Genomic DNA, 17,624 nt, shown 5'->3' on the forward strand with positions numbered 1-17,624 from the left:
TGGGCATTTGTCCTCTGCCACATCCTCTGGCTCCCTCCTCCGTGTTTCCCAGGAAGGAAGTTTCAGCACCTATGTCAGAATTTTTTTGACAAGTCCCTTCTATGATAGCTGATTTAGAACGTAGGCAAAGCAAGCATAATATTGTATAAAAAACAAAAGAATTGGTTAACCTGAGGATTCAAATATAACCACTAACAGCGCTGATACCACATCTCCATATACAACAAAAAATTTGTCTATGTTAAGCATGTAGTACTTTTTAAAAAAACCAGCAAGTCTTTTATCAAAATTGGTGTCCAAACACCAAGTATTAAAGAACCAGCAAGACTTTTGTCAGGAATTAATGTCCATACACCAAGAGATCACACTCTATTCCTCATCAATGAGTGCAGTCCTTCATATTCATATTCATACAATCTTCTCAGATATCTGGGTGTGTATGGGTATGGTCCTACACCTTCACCATGTGCTGTTCCACCTCCATGAATATGTATATAGATGGCTGCTTACCAGATTCCAATCACTTTAGAGCCTATCTCCACTATGTGGAACTCCTCTGTCTGGTTCTGTGTGTCCCGCTGATTGCTCTCACATTGGTAGTAGACATGCAAAAGATTCAAGGGGTCTCATATAGTGTGATACCTTTTATTTAGGATTGAAAAAATTACTTCCCCCCCCCCCCCTTACATAATATGCTTACATTTAAAACAACTTAAAACCAGCGTATAACATATGTGGTGTAAGTGCTGCCGCACGATCGTCTCACCGGTAGGCTGCAGATCTCATCCAACACAGTCTCCGTGTGTGGACCCGGGTCCTTGTCGGCTAACACTCACCCTCTTGCTCGTGTGATCACCGCCCTGACGCGTTTCGTGTTTTCACGTCTTCAGAGAGCGTGATCACACGATATACTAAGCAATCTTATATAGTTATGTGTATTTAAAAACAGGGCGTCGCTAACCTGCACAGGTGCGTCTGTCTCTCCCACCATTTTCAGCAGCTGTCAGCAGAGAGTGATCTCCTTGACTTCCCCTTAGGCCTTTCTACTTCCGGTTCAACTGCAACCAGGAAGTGACATCTATTTCCGGTTCAGATGTCACTGGGAGTTTGTCTACATCGCTGTGTGTGGGTAAACACTAACCATCCATCCTGCTGAGCTACAATTGTAGTTCAAGTTGGATAAGAATCAAATGGCCTCATTCAAATAATTACGTTTCTCAAATCTGTTCCATACATTGTTACACTACTGCATGATATATAATAGATCATTACGCTGCTGTGCGTTTTTTCTCCTTGTTTGATACAATATGCATGTCAGTGGCTGTGTATTCACTTGTCACTGACCATGATTTAACATGCAATAAGAGTATAGGAGTGATATATAACTCATAATGCACATCAGTAACATGTAGGGAGTGTCTTATAAACCTTATCTGTATGGGTGAATGATACAGAATTGTATATAAAGCCATATATCAATGATATCTGGTATCTTATACTATGGTGAGTATAGCGGAACTGTTTGGCAAAGATACCTATTACATTATATATACAAAACACAGTAGAATCTGTCAGTATAAAATACAAAAAAAGCATAATATTGTACTCTTCTTAGAGTCTCTCTCTAAATTCCCTGAGGTAGCAGTTTCTGCTCAGTCAGCCAGAGGTGAACGGCTATTATATACTTGGTACACAATGAGTTGCTTTCTACAGACAATGCTCCAAACTGTAAGGTTACCATCTTGGTCCTTACTGGTGCAATCTGCACATGTTTATATTTAAAGCTGCCTGTGTCAGCTATACCCAAAGTGATTGTTGTGGGACCACACTTATGCAAATTGGATGCCGGTTTCCCCGCATCCAATTTGCATAGTAGGAGATTGTTAGGAGTTGAAAGTAGCAACACTAAGAAAATTCAGGCTAGATAGACAAATGCCTAAGTGCAAAACACTGCAGAAACAGACCAAAAGTAAACTGCATAGGTGTGTACTGAGCCTTATGCTAGCCACACAGATCAATTTGCAGACGAGAATATTAATAAGAAAAATCTTTGTACATTCGCTGAATGGAAGAATATTGTTTTGAATTTTTCACTTGCTTTTAACATTCTGTTTTAAAATTAATGTAATTAAACGATTAATCGATTATGAAAATAATCATTAGTTGCAGCCCTACACTTCATAAAGTTTTAGAGCTATTTAGCCTCTTATGGTGTGTGTGTTTTTTTTTTTTTTTTTTTTTTTCTTGTTTTTTTTTTTTTCCCCGCCATCTTAATTTTCAATTACATGTTTGTTCTAGATCAGGGGTGTCCAAACTTTTTTTAAAGAGGGCCAGATTTGATGAAGTGAACATGTGTAAGGGTCGACCTTTTTGCCCGACGTTCGTCCGAGCACAAATACACTGCCCAACAAGAATTCTCTTGCCTTTGTGGTTGTGTGTGGTAAAGAGATAAGCTTGGGCATGTTATTTGGTGATCCCTCTCTCCTTCATTTTAAGAGGGAGGTTTCAAATAAAGAACTTTGAAGCAAAATAAGGGTCAGTGCCCATCTGCAGCCTCACCATTGCCAATTAATGCAGCCAGCACATTACCCATCAGCAGCCTCACCATTGTAAATTAATGCAGCCTGCACATCCTTGCTCATCCGCAGCCTCGTCTGTGCGGGATTACACAGCTTTGTGAATCTCCTGTGTACCTGGTGATTAGTCACACAGTCCTGCTTGTGACAGAACAGTGGTCCAATCCTGGGCCAGGAGGCGGGACTGTGTGACTGATCGCTGGGTACACAGGAGATCGCCACTCTGTGTAATCCGGCGGTGCGCCTACCCCCCTCCTTCCACTCAGACGGCAGGAGTTGGCGTATAAAATGCAAGTGCGGTTTCCCCCAGATTTTCAGGGGGAAAGTGCATGTTATATGGCAATAAATACAGGTATATATCTTTTGTGGTGCACGGGGAATTCGTTGGCCACAAAAGATACTGTGTGTGTGTGTGTGTATATGTGTGTGTGTCAGCACCTCCAAACTTGTGTTCCTCAAACTATTGCTGTACTGTTTTTGCAGTGTGGCGGAGGATAACTATGCTGCTGAAAGAGTCTACTGACATCGTGGAATAGTTTCCATGAAGGAGTGTATTTGGTCAACAAAGACGTCCCGCCCGGCCTATAGCAGAATGATGGCCGGGAAGTGGTTCAGTTATCCTGACTGACGTCCAGCAGTATAACATGTCAGCGGGGGCACGCGGCGATCGCAGTGTGTCAATCTGACATACCACATCTCCGATCGTGGTAAGAAGCCTCTGACAGAGGCTTCTTACCACGTGATCAGCTGTGACTAATCGCAGCTGATCATCTCGTGAACAAGGAAGTGCCGGTAAACTCTACAGTCAGTGCCTGTTGGTGAAGGAGAAAACCAAATTTTATAACTGAAATGAAGAAAAACTTAAAAAATTTTTTTTTTTGCCATTGTCTAAGGTGTTGGTCACGAGTGAAGATATGCTGTGCTGAACACCTCTGGAGCAATCCTTGCTGGGGCTAGCCATGCAGACTAGATCCATTCAAAGTGTCTTTTTGGCTGAATTGACCGATACCGGGGCCTCGTATCCAAAGAAAAGAGGTCTTGCCTGTAACGCTTCTATTTTTAGAGAGCTGGACCCTGGGATCCAGTACTTTTTGCTAGTAAGACCATAAAGTTTACTGGCTGAGTTATTACTGGTCCAGGATTGTGGGTTTCCTCGAGGATCCCCAGTTCCTGAAGGCTTAACAGAACCCACCATGAAGGGGGAAGATTGGGTCTGTTGGTTTACCACAGAAAACCCTGTGGCGAGAAAGGTAAGTGGAATTTTAAATTTTTCTTATGAATGTCTCCTTGTCTCCAAGTGTTATCATGCCTATGTGTCACTACTGGGGGCTGTATTGAGCACTTGCATCTCATGCTTCTCAGAGAGCTCCCGTTTGTGTCTAGGAAGCAGCAAGTTTCCTTTCCTCCGGCAAGTCTTGGGGATTCCCTCTCCCCACCAGACGCCCCCCTTGTGCCATTTTTTTGTTCCCCTCTTCTTGAGGAAAGAGCGCCAAAGGGTTTGGGAAAAAAAAACAAAAAACTGCCCAAATGACACGGCGGTTGCCATTCCTCCTTCCTTCTGGTGGATCCCATAGGATCAGGAGCCCACGCTCGCGTGAGGGGGAAAAAAGAGGGGAAGGGCCGTGGGGACAGGGCTTAGCACAGCGTTGGCATCCTCCCAACGTCCAGCGCGGGAAGGTCTGTTTTAAAGCACCATTTGTGTTATTACATGCTGCAGGAGGGACACGAGCAATGAGGTTGGTGACAGGCGTTCCTTTGACACATTTACTACTGCATCAAGCTGAGCATTAATAGCAGTGACAGAGCTGAACTATTACTCAAGCAGAGGATGCATTCCTTCTGGTAGTACCTCTGCTTTATGCATTGGGCTATGGTCAGAAGGGGGGTGAAAACGCCTCAATAAAGGGCGCTCTAGAAAGACTTCTACAGTCACACGGAAGCCTAGATCCATCCCAGTAGGGCATCCTCCCCCAAGAGTAATATGGCTGGTCAGAATGAGCCATCAGGAGGGGCAATTGTTGCAGCTGCTCTTAAAGTGGAGGGCCACCCTGAAAAACAAAAGTACATAAAAATTTGCAAAAATCAGAAAAAATTAATTTTTTTTTTTATTTTAAACTTACCAGAAATGCCTGTTGCTAGGCATATCGTCCTAATCTGCCTCTTCCTCCTCCGCAGTGATGTTCTGTCTTCTGGGGAATGGGGTGCTGTGTTCTGGGAACTGTGTCCCAGAACACAGCGCGCCCCATTCACAAAGCGCTGCGTGACTCACGAATGCGCAGTAGGAAACGGGCAGTGAAGCCGCAAGGCTCCACTGCCTGTTTCCCTTAGTTGAAATGGCAGCGCCGGGACCCGAGAGCCAAGGGACGGGTCAGCCTCGGGCGGCCGACATCGCGGGCGCCCTGGACAGGTAAGTCTGCTTATTAAAAGTCAGCAGCTACAGTGTTTGCAGCTGCTGACTTTAAAAAATAAAAATAATTTTTTTTAAAGCTGGCCCTCCTCTTTAAACACTGCAGCTCCTGTGTATATTACTAAGGAGTTTTTTTCTTCAACCTTTTTTAAGCTTGAATCAAATGTTTGATGCTTCACTCGCATCCCAGAATGGGACTAAGCGTAACAGGTACCCATCCATTGCTCTGGACCCTCATACTGAGGAACAAGGAGCTAAAGAACCTGATGTGGCGTATCGGGCTCGCAGGAAAGGCTGTTTACACTACATTTGTCCGCACCACATTTTTACTGCCAGTAACGCAGTCAGTCGATGAGCCCACTTCTGCTTTGGGTTTACTAAAACCCTAAACACTGCTATTTCCTCTCTAAACGAAACCCTCACTTGTCCAGTAGACAATGCTCATATGCTAAAGCAGTGGTCATCAACCCTGTCCTCAGGGCCCACTAACAGGCCAGGTTTTATGTATTACCTTGGGGAGATGCAGACTATTATACTGCAATCACTGAGCAGCAAATGATATCATCCGTGATGTATTTCAGTTATCTTGCAAACCTGGCCTGTTAGTGGGCACTGAGGACAGGATTGATGACCACTGTGCTAAAGGGTCCAACTGATATGAATTAGGAGTTCCTTTATAAAAAAAAAAAAAAAAAAGTCATTCAACTGCACTGGCAGCGTTCTGAGTATCTCAGTCCTTTAAAGGGCCAATTTATAGAGGTACTCAGTTATTCCTGATCAGCAGGCCCAGGATTTGGCCGGCATATCAGAAGTGTTCTGTTTTACAGTTGACGCTATGAAAGATTCTATTCTCCAGGCCTCACAGCTCATGCTAGGACTGGTACATGTGCATAGAAACTTATGGTTGAATATGGTCAGCCGAGGTGCCATGCAAAAAGCGATTGGCCAGTTTCCCTTTTTAGGGTGGAATTTGGAGATGATCTGGATAGTATATCCATAGGATTTCTAATGGGAAAAGTTCCCCTTTTCTGGTTAAGGAGAAGTTTAAGTATTTTTCTTTTTTAAATGTGCTTCTTCACCAGTGCCAGGGTCAAGAGGACCTGGGTGAGGTGACCCTCAAAACAAAATACTAAAGCCCCTGCTTGAGTGGGGGGGAAGGCTTCTACAATTTTTTTTTTTTTTTTTTCTTTCTTTCAATTTTTTTTTTTTTTTTCTTTCTTTCAATTTTTTTTTTTTTTTTTGGTCATAAAAGCAGATGAGTGGACAAAAAGTTGACACAAATACAGACTTCAGCATTACAGGGCCAGTGTATATCTGTTAACAGTAAAAAATGAAACAAACAATAGGGAGTTGTTGGCTCCACATAGAACTTGCTATGCATCAAATCGGGTCTGTTATAGATCACATCAGAATCCAAAGAAAGGAGGAAAGAAAGAAAACAGCAGGTAAGAGAAAGGTGATGGGGAGATGCTAAGGCTCGACCATCAGCTCAGGGCAGATCCCCCTCACCTGTGCCGTTCCTCACAGATTTTGTCATGTATTTCCAGTCTATCTTGTAATCTGGCTGTCGTTTTTATTTCCCAACTCCCCCCCCCCCATCAGCTCTGTCTTTTTATTCTAGTATACAGATCTGCCTGGGAGGGTGGGGTATGTCATTTCCAATGGAGAGCATCCAGGCATCTCGCAGCCGTCAGAACGTGACAAAGTCGTTTTTTGGAATGTTTAGCAATCTGTAGGGGTGAAACTCCCAGTAGGAATAATTTCGGGGTCCTGGGAACCTGTACCCCCAGAAGACGGGACAGTAAAAGCTGCGTTTCTATCCAGAAGGGCACTATCTTGGGGCATGCCCAGTAGATGTTATATAGGGTTCCCTTGGCTCCCTGGCAGCGCCAACATCTGTCTGAACTGGAGGGATATAGCATGGAGAACATCTGGTGTAAGCGTTCTCCTTATAGAGCGTGCAGAAAGAGCTTGCTGCCCGAGACCAGATCGTCTGCCAAGTTGTCTCTGGGGTCGCCTCTCCTATCGCCTTCTCGCAGCGAAGCATATATGTGTGTGTGTTTACCCTGGGTGGTGAAGGAGTAAGAGTTTAACAGCCGCTAAATATCTGAGCTTAAACCTTGGCGTGCTTATCTCTCCAGCACTAGACTCTCAAATGGTGTTGGTGCTGAGAATTGGAGATTCGGGTGAAGGACTGGGCATAGTGTCTTATTTGTAGGTAACCATAAAACACCTGGCGAGGTAAATAGAATTTTTTTTTTTTTTTGGAGCTCAGTGAATGAGAGCATCCTGCTCGTGCAAGAGGGCACTAGGTGGCTAAAGTGGAGTAGATCCTGTGTCGCCCAGGGTGAACATATCTGGTGTGAGACCTGCAGACATCCTTGGGTTATAAAGAAAGGAGGCTAAGGGAGACCTTTCTGAGCTCAAATTATGCGATTGGAATAGTCTGCGCCAGAGTGTTCTAAGATGAAGCATGGGTCCCAGAAGCCGTGCCGAGTCCACCTCCACGTTTGCATTCCAGAGCAGGCTATTTGGGTGTGTGGGTGCAAGCCATAACTTTTAGATTTCTGACCACTTGTTGGGGAAACCAGGAGGCCAAGGCGCGCAGCTATACAGCTTAATAGTATTTAAGTCCGGAAACGCTAACCCACTGTCGGGGGCGGGACACTGTTGGGACTGAGCAAGGTATTCTATCTCTCTTATAATTCCAGACAAATCGTATTAAGTCTGCATAGGGGATTGGGATGGGCAGTGTTTGGAAGAGGTACAGGAGTTTGGGGAGGTTGGTCAGCTTAATAGAGGCCACCCTCCCCAGAAGGGATATATGGTGAGCTTTCCACTTCTGTAGAAGGTCCCTTATGGACCAGAACAGGGGAGGAAAATTGGCGTGGCATAGGATGGGATGATCTGGACCCCCAAATATTTCAGAGCTGTCGTCTTCAAGTGGGGATGCATTGCTGCAGGTGTTGTACCTCTGAGGCTGGGATATTAATAGGGAGAGCCTCCAACTTGGCTGCATTTATTTTATAGCCAGAGAGGGATTTGTAGAGATCGAGTTCAGCGTGTAGGTTGGAGAGTGAAGTTCTAGGTTGGGTCAGGGTGAGTATGATGTCTGCGAAGAGTGCTAATTTAAACCATCTCCGCACTAAGACCCCACAAATGTCTGGGTTTCTACGAATGGACCCCAGAATCCCACGTGTTTCAACGTGGTGAACAAGAAAGGCCAGCTAAAGCGGTCAAAGGCCTTTTCTGCGTCCAGCCCAAGAGCTAGAGTTTCTATGCCATCCCTGTTCGCCACATAAATTAAGTAAATTCTCCGTCTCATGTCTCCTGCTTGACGGAGGGGGACAAAGCCCATCTGATCCTTGTGTATCGGGGAGGGCAATATCAGGTTTTGACGCATCAAGAGTAGCTTAGTGAAAATTTTTAGGTCAGAATTTAAGAGTGCAATTGGCCTGTAACTAGCGCATAATGAGGGGTCTTTTTTGGATTTGGGGATCAGTGTGAGGAATGACCTTTGCATATCTGAGGGGATGGGGGTTAGCTGAACAAAGGCATGAAACAGCTTACACATATGCAGCAGAAGAATGGGGGGGAATGATTTGTAATATTCGTAAGGAAGGCCATCTGGGCCGGGGGATTTATGTGTGGGCAAAGTCTTAATGGTGGCTGACAGTTCCTCCGCTGTGATGGATGAATTGAGGGAGAGAAGGTCTGAAGCCTGAGGATACCACTGCGTTCTAGATAGTGGTGCAGACGGTCGTTCAGGTCAGGGGAGGGGGTCATGTGGGATCTCGGGGTCGCTGTATAGGGCCGTGTAATGCCTCAAAGGCATTAGCTATGTCCTGGGGTGGGTGAGGAGTGGTTGTGTGGGAGCTTTCTGACAGTTTGCACACTAACAGGGAATCGGCTTTGTTTCCCTTGTCATGGTAAATTTGCTTAATTCTAAGAAGTGCCTTCTTTACTTGGCCTATTGCGATGTCTCGGAGCGTTGTTCGCAAACAGACTTTTTTTTTTTATTTTTTTTTTTTAGAAGGGGGTAGGGATGGCGAGGTTTGTAGTTGGAGCTCCAGGGCCCTGAGGTCCGCGTCTTTTTTTTCCAAGGCCGAGGAAATCACCATACAGCGTCCTCTGAGAACCGCTTTGTGGTCCTCCCAAAGAATGGAGGGGAAGCTATCGGGGGTGTTATTTTCAAGGAAGTAGTGTTGTAGTGTGGACTCTAGTTCCATTTTGGAGGGGATTTGTTGGAGGAGGAAATTATTCAAGTGCCAGTGGCACGGTTTGTGGGTAGGGGTGCCTATTTCCAGGGTCATAACTACAGTGGCATGGTCGGACCAGGAGATCAGTAGGATCTGGGCGTTCCTGGTAGCACGTATGGTGGCATTGTTGACGAAAATAGTCCATGCGGTAGTGCATGCGGTGAGGCGTGGAGAAAAACATGTATTGTCTATGCCCAGGATATAGGGCCCATCATGTGTCAAATGGGGCATATCGTCTGGTGATCTAGCACCACTGAGTGAGACAAGTTAAAGTCCCCTCCAACTATCGGATATTCACTAGGTATCCGGAACAGTCGTGCAAGTACCCTTTAGATAGTTAGTTAATTTGGCGAGTGTTTAGGGTACAGAAGGTGACAGCCTGCATTTGCGATTGACCTTGCAAGATGTAGTGTCCCTGTGGATCTGCATATGACTCAGAGCATATGAAGGTGGGAGCCATGCTTTAAGAGAATGGCCACTCCCACCCACTTGCGAGGTTAAATGCCTGGTAAACCTGAGGGTATTATCTGGAAGCAAAAGTGAAGGAGTTTCCTGGCGCATAACGAAGCCCGCCCCAGAGTGCCTGAGTTCCCTTAATGCCAGGTGTCTTTTTCTGTTTATGTTCAGGCCGTGGACTTTAAGTGACGCAATCTTGGCCATTGTCGTCCCTGTGTGCAAACTTTAGAGATACTTATCTGTTCGAACCGCGGAGATGCCCCGGCGTCCAGGAGAGGAGGATAACCGTTCTTTGAGCAGGCCCGAGTGTCCCCCGGGAGCGTGTGGTGAGCCAGGGAGGTGGGGAAAAAGAGGGAGATGAAAGCAAGAAAAGAAAAAAGCACAATGATTTAAATAGTCAAAAATAAATGGTACAATGAAGCCCCATGCGTTGCGTGCCGCCCGGGCTCCAGTAAGTTTCAGTAAGTCCTCCCGACTCGGGCCCAAAAAGAGGACCCGGACAGGGGGGACATAGAGAATCGCAGTGAGCTGTACAAAAAAAACCATAGTAGGGTAAACCTCTAGGGGGGACTAATGACCGGGAAAGCTACCACTCAAGTCTTCACACCCATTAAACAGAACAGATAATGGGCAGGAGGCCTAGAAGGGGTGCAAGTAAGGCTGATGGGTGGGTCAAGAGACTAGGTGTACATGCCATAGCCATGGCTGTTAAGGAGGAAGGGGCCTATGGCCGTCAGCCATGTTTGGGTTTAGCAGATCCGTGGGGTGGGGGGAGTCTTGTGCCCCGTGGTCGTTTGTTTCGGAGGGGCCTTCTGCCAGACTGAATGGGGTGGTGGTCGTGTAGCCACTAAGTCCCATTCTTGAAGGCGGGGGGACAGGGATCTCCATGGTGTCGCAGAAAGTGACCAAGTCCTCGGGGGGGGGGGGGGGGGGGGTCTTCTGGTTGCAGAGCAGGGGTAGGGGAGTCAGGGCCCGGATCCGATAGCAGATGGTCCCGGATCCGAGGCTGTCCAAAGCAGTAGCGGAAAGGCCTCCAAGCACTGCATGTAGGTGCCTGTGTTGAGGCCTAGTGGAGCATGCTGTAGCTCCTGCAGTGGTGGTTCCCGGGGGGTGTGGCGCAGGGGTAGACTCTCAGCTCCTGGAGCCGAGTGTTGCAGCTCATTGGTTCCCTCCCTACTTATATCTGATCACCATAATTGGAGTATCTACATATAATTTCCATACATTTTACTGGATACAACCATAATATACATGTATATCACATAGATAGTATATGGTAACTTGCTGAGATTTTTAATCTACATGTTTTATTATTATTATTATTATTATTTATTTTTTATTTCAACATCCTCAGGAGTGTAGAGTCCATAACCAATAAAATCTAGCATAACCTGTTTGTCCAGATGATGTCCACAATTGCTTGGTCGCAGTGGAGACTAAGCTCTCCCCTGCTACTCTGAAGCCTCTGCACACTGCTGACAGTTAAGGTTTCACTTGTGCCTGGTTCACAGATCCACAATCGCAGTGAGCAGAGATTACGATGCAGGGGGCAGAGCAAGGCAACTGGTGTTGTAGTGTAGTAAAGCAGGGACAGGCAGGAAATGTCCCGCCCATTGCTCTATCGGGTACTAGCAGTTTGAACCAAGTTCAGTGTAACTGAATTCTGGAAACTGCCCCCAAAAAATGTTGACATATGGCAAAGCACTAGACACCACCACTAGTTTAACTGCAGCTGATATTTTCACCATTACTGACTTGCTATGCCACCATCTGCACTGTGTCTGTGTGGAGATGGCCACCTTGGTAAACAGTGATGACTGCCACATTTGAGACTAGCAGAGGCACCAGTGCTTTAGATCTCACGCTGCATATATGCAGCTATCACACTGTAGGCATGTTCACTCGCCTGGAAATGCACTGCTACTTTTCCGGAGACATTCAAGTCAAAAGCTATAATTTTCAGGTTTTTAGGCACAAGTACATTTTTAAATGTTTACCATAACTTTTTTTTTTTTTTCTTAATGTTCACGCTTTAACTAGAAAAATATGTGTTTAGTTCTGCTAGGTTCAGACTTTTTGCGTGCTGGGAATGCACGCTAAAACCACATGCTTTTCCAACATGCAGAGAAACTTGCTGCAGTTTCAGACGTGTGTCAGTGCCATTAATTGTTAATGGCAACCCCAGGCATTTGCAAATGCTTGTTTTTTGCAGGCACCAAATTGCATGGTGCCACAGCATTATGCAGTTTGGTGTGGCACATTCTTGAAGAAAAGTCAGGAACACTTTTGTTTCTCGTGTAGGACAACCCTTTGAAATGAATGGGCTGTCCTACATGCAAAAATGAGCCTGCACTTGCTTGCACCTGTAGGTTTGACCCAAGCCTAATAACAGTGAGAAATGTATCCTTTATATGCCTTAGTGCTAAGATGTGTGTTTTTTCTTTTTTTCCTCTTTTTTTTTTTTTCTTTAGGAGTTATTTAATCGCATGATCACAGAAGAAATGGACATGAAAGATAGGATTGAAAAAAGTATTCACCTGTGCCAAAAGGAATTAAAGACTCTGTGCTATGAGTTATCTCTAGAGGAGTACAAGGTGAGAAATCAGTATTGACACTCTCCCTGTGAACTTTTTTTTTTTTTTTTTTTTTTTCTTTATTACATACATTTTTGGTAATTTTTTTTTAGGTGGATGAAAGTATGACTATTCTTCAGATTGAAAGAGATCTAAGAGTGAGATTAGAGCTTCTTACAAAACACAAGAACGAACGTCTTGAGGAACTGATGCTCCTACAAAAAAAAGACCAGGAATTATGCTCTGATCTTTGTGTTACTCCATATTATATACCATCAGGGAGCATACCAAGTCATAAACAGCTAGAAGAGCTCAAAGAACACATTAGGGTTCAGTCTGAAGAAAAGGTAAAATTGCAAAATTTTCATGGTATTTACATATGAATGTACAGCTTCAAGACTATATAAAAGTTTAACAAAAACGGTGCTCGGTACTGGGTGGGTGCTAAAGTACAATGGATGGTCTGCATACCCATCTTACAACACAGCTAAAGTCTCCCTACTTACCACCTCAGTCACTGCTTTTTATTTACTCCAATGGAGGAATCTGGTTGGGATGTTATGACTACCCTGTGTACACTAAAGCTATCTGAGATTATAATGGCTTGAAAGGGCAGACTCTCCACTGGCTTCATGGTGGAGTATTGGTAACTATCATGTTTTTCTGTACTCCTACTGTCTAGCCACATATCCAGTTTAGACCACCCACGTTCTGCCATATTTGGCAGGTAACTGGTTTTGACAGGACCCAGAAGACTGCAGGACTATTCACAAAGCGCAGCTGGCTGTGAAGCCGAAAGCTGCCTAGCCAGCTGCCCATAGTTAGGATGGCAGTGCCAGGAACACAAAGGCTAGTAAAGTAGTAGCCTGAGTGAGGACGGTGGTGGATCTCTGGGCGGGTAAGTGTCCTATTAAAAGTCAGTCTTGTAGCTGCTGACTTTTTAATTCTTTTTTGCCCAGACTGGACAACTGCTTTAAAACTAGCAATTCAGAAAAGTACCTTTTTATTGCTCTCCTAATCTCCAATTATTTTTTATTTTTATTTTTTTCTTGTGATGCCACTTTGAGTGTATACATTTGTTTTCCACGGGCCTGCAGTATGTGGGAATGGTATAGATTATTTTTGGACAATAAGAATATTGTTTTATGCAACTTTAAATTTTGATCATGTTTGTCATATGTATCAGCATTGTATGAACTGTTTATTCTATGTCTCCATGTTTTAATGAAATATGATATACAGGACATCTTATCTATTTACATTAGAAAAACCGCCTTGAGGTCTTTTCATCACTTCGAGCAGAAATCCGACAGTGTTTAGACGAAATAGGGCGACAGCCGGAAAATTCCCTAGAGCGGGATGCCATCTGTGAGGATGATGAGGCTTTTTTTCTCACACCACAGAATATTAAAGCTCTTAAGGTTTTAAAAGAACAGGTAAGTCTCTTAAATGTGCAGTAGATGTTGTCGGTGTCTAATAGAAAATGTCAACTCTGTTTCTGCCTATTTTGTCTAACAAGTACAGTTTTAGCTTACAAATGCACATATGAATGGTTGTTAAAATATAAAGTTAAAAGGACTAGTTTATTAAAAAAAACTTCTTGCCTACCCTTTATATCCCACTATCCTAACACAGAACTTCCTACACACAACTACACGTGTGCTTGCTTACTTCTCTTCAACGTTGGCAACCTCTTCCCGTGCTTACATGCTTGGGCCCAAAATCTCCGGCATTGGCCAAGCCTGTGCAGTCCCTTTTCACACACTTACCTGTAGCTGTACATTAAGAATGCTATAAATACAGCCTCATTTGGATCTGATGGGAGTTAAATGCGTTGATGAGGCCAACTCTAAGGATTTTGAAATTTTAACTTTTTTTTTTTTTCTTGCGTTCACCGACTGACACAGCTCCTTTCTTAGACCATCGGGTTGTTACGCCACCTTCAGGAGAGAACTAGGCAGAACATGTTAACATGTTATAACAAAACCAGAACTCTCAAGTTCTGCCCAAGGGGCGATCCCTTAGGTAACAACATCCTGCCTGCCTCCTGCAGCTTCCGTTTTTTTTCTGCCTAGTGAAGAAGGACCTAGGAACCCTGCGGGCCCATCGGTCCATGGATTTTTTTTTTCTACAGAAGTTTGCCTTTTGCGCAAGATTAAAGATCCTGTGATCTGCTATCAACAGCCGGCTGGGTGACAGGCTGGATACCCTTATCCTTGTAGTCTCCCCAGCCTGGCCAGCAACGTGTGCAGACCAGAGTTCTGCGTTGGGTCAGCCACGACATGCCCCCCAGCTCCAGGGGTGGCCGGTGGGAGTAATGCCCCGGGGCACACATATGACGGGCTACTGATGTCTGTGTCCAGTGTGCCGGGCCAGCAGCCATCTCGTACTGATTGGAGAGTGGGGTCTGTGATGGAATGTTCCCCAACTCGTCGGGACTGTTAAGTACAGCTCTCCCTGCCTTGGTGGGGCTGAGCAGCTGGGCATTCCCTGGGAGGTCGATTCGGGTGTCCCTCACCTCCCTCTCTCTCATCTGCCTGTCCCTATCTCCCCCCCACCCCCTCCCCTGTGGGGGATGCTGCTGAGCGGGGTGTGTGCCATAGACGGGGGGCTTTCACCTGGGGTGGGGACTGCGCTCGGTAGCTGTGCCCTGGATGTCTGTAGGTCTCTCCCCTGGGTGTCTGGAGGCTGTGTCTGCTGATCGCTGTAGCCATTTTTGGTGTGACGAGGGAGCGGCATGCTCGGACTCCATTTTACTGTAGTCCAGCGGCCATTTTCCCTGTGATTATGTCCTTTATACTGGACGCTCGGCGGCCATTTTGTTTAAGCCTGAACACCTTTTTCATCTTCAGCGCTGTACAGTGTGTTTTTCTCTCACAAGCATCTGGGAGCTGACACAGGCACACCTAGCTGGACAGTGCAGAACTCGGTCAGGGTGGTGAGTCCTGCGGTGGGGGCCCCTCAGCCTGCAGCAGTTAGGACAGTGATGGTCCCGCCCTCCTAAGTCCCCAACAGGTGGCAGACAGGGTAGGGTCAGCATGGCTTTAGAAACTGATGTTTCTTCCCCCGAAATCCAGGCAATTGCAACCGGTTCACCTGCAGTGCCTCTCGATGCTTTGTTAGCGGTCTTTAATACCTTCGTTGCCAAGATGGAGGTGGTACGTGGGTGCAAATGTGGTAAAAAAAAAAAAAGCGCCCCTGTCCCGTCCTCCGGGGAGAGCTCTGACGCAGACTCGGGCCCTGCTGAGGCTGGTGACCCCTGCTCTGTCGTTTCAGATGACACTGACCAGGACCGTTCGGACAGGGAGGATGATTCCCCACCCGGGTCCATGCACAATAAATCGCTTGTTGGCGCACTTATCACAGCTGTGCGTGATACCCTGAAAATTCAGGATACAGCAGATTCCTCTGCTGATGTAGTGTTCCCTTTTGGTTCCCGTAAGCCAGCCCGTACACCTAAGGTGTTTCCATATCTGCCTTATTTTGATAAGTTCATATACAAGGAATAGGGTCAACTGACCTTCTCAGTCCCCAAATACACGGCGGTGCATTACCCCTTTGAGGAGAGCTTTCTCAAAAAATGGTCGGCTCCTCCTGTCCTGGACCCCCCAGTTTCCAGTTTAAACAAGTAACCACGATCCCGGTAGAGGGGACTTCTGCCTTTTAAGGATCCCACAGACAGGAAGACCGAAGAAGTGGCTCGTTCATTGTTTATGGTTGTGGGGTCAGCAATGTGACCAGTACTATCATCCGCACTTGTGTCGCAGACACTTACTGAGTGGGCAAAACGTTTGCCCCCGCAAATTGGGGGAGCTACAGGCTTCTCCTGTCTGCGTGGAACTAGAAGACTAGTTAGTGCAAGGCAGTAAGTACGTTTTGATACTCACCCTCTGTTATCCAGGGCTTCAGTGTCAGCTGTGGTGCTGAGGCGCCTGATTTGGCTAAAATGCTGGTCGGCTGACCAGGCATCTTAAAAAAAAAAAAAAAAAAAAAAAGCCCTGATGGATTTACCCTTCTTTGGCGAGCGGCTTTTTTGGAGCCTCGTTGGATGACATTAAAAATGCCACAGGTGGTAAGGGTACACTACTCCCACAGGCCAGGAAGGTTAAGGAGCCATGCCTTAGGTAAGGGCCCTCATTTTCCGCTCACAAGCGGCTTTTTCGTCTGCCTGGAGATTCGGCTAAACATCCCCAGCTCGACAGGATGACCTCTGAAGGACAAAAACCTCCCTGGAACCGCAAGCCTGCGAGCAAAAGTGCTACCTCATGAAGGTTTGCCTGTGACGCGGGTGGGGGTCGCCTTCGGGAGTTTGCAGCCTGGTGGGCCTCTCGGCTTTCTGACCAATGGGTCTGTGACCTGATTTCCTCCGGCTACAAGATAGCTCCTCTCTTGGCTGCCAGACAGATTCTTCCACTTCAGCATACCCGTACTCCCGGCTTGCCGGGAGGCCCTGATGGGGGCGGTAAGGGACTACCTGTTCCGGAGCCAGAAAGATTCCAGGGGTTCTACTAACAACCCAGTGTCTTGGGTAGAGTTAGTCCTTAAATCTTAAAAGAATTACTGGCATGATGTGCTGCACCTCCTTAGACGTGAATGAGATTTGTAGCATCTCTGGCTTTGGAACCTAGCTACCATTAATTCTATAAGAGGTGACCGTGTAGTCTTGGCCAGTGGACAGGGGGAGGACACCACTGAAGCCTGGTGCATATACTTTTTAATGTAGCCAAAGAAAAGCAAATGAAATTAAAGTTTGAAAGCTAATAGTCTTTGCTCAGTCAAGCAGTTTGTCCAGCATTTCAGAAAATCTGTTATGATATTGACCCTTGTAAGCCATCATAATCCACTGTTCGCTCCTAAATGACCTAGTTCAGTGATGGCGAACCTTGGCACCCCAGATGTTTTGAAACTACATTTCCCATGATGCTCATGCACTCTGCAGTGTAGTTGAGCATCATGGGAAATGTAGTTCCAAAACATCTGGAGTGCCAAGGTTCACCATCACTGTCCTAGTTTATGTTCAGCCCTCTCGGATCCCTTGTTTTCATCAAGCCATGTATGACGATCTATTTTAGATTTGGAGTGCTCATTTATTTTACATATTTTTAATTGGGGTGGTGGTGTGTGGGAAACTTGTACTTATGCAGCCTGTGAATGTTTTATGTTTTGCTTTTATTTTTGTGCTACAGCTAGAAATCAAAAAGGAAGAACTTTTATCTACGCTGAACACACTTAAAGAAAAAGTAGGAGATTTATGGCATCTGTTGCAAATTAGTCAGGAAGAGCAAGAAGTATGCCTGAAGTTTTCTGGAAACCCTATTTACGACGAAATTAAAGTGGTAAGTGTCCAAGAGCG

The 17,624-nt window shown here is 45.7% G+C and overlaps 1 protein-coding gene across 2 annotated transcripts in view; it reads left to right on the plus strand.

Annotated features, from left to right (window-relative positions):
* The window catches only part of LOC143974570 (protein regulator of cytokinesis 1-like), a 70,818-nt gene that overhangs the window by 14,268 nt on the left and 38,926 nt on the right, over positions 1-17,624 (plus strand). For both annotated transcript variants that reach the window (XM_077476105.1, XM_077476104.1), the window contains exons 3-6: positions 12,170-12,292; positions 12,385-12,618; positions 13,537-13,707; positions 17,458-17,607. In XM_077476105.1, coding sequence (XP_077332231.1) covers positions 12,170-12,292; positions 12,385-12,618; positions 13,537-13,707; positions 17,458-17,607 — 678 coding nt within the window. The remainder of the gene's footprint in view (positions 1-12,169; positions 12,293-12,384; positions 12,619-13,536; positions 13,708-17,457; positions 17,608-17,624) is intronic.

Source organism: Lithobates pipiens, unplaced genomic scaffold (genome assembly GCF_037356315.1).
Source record: "Lithobates pipiens isolate NorthernLeopardFrog02 unplaced genomic scaffold, aLitPip1_a1.2 Scaffold_13, whole genome shotgun sequence".
Lineage (NCBI taxonomy): Eukaryota > Metazoa > Chordata > Amphibia > Anura > Ranidae > Lithobates > Lithobates pipiens.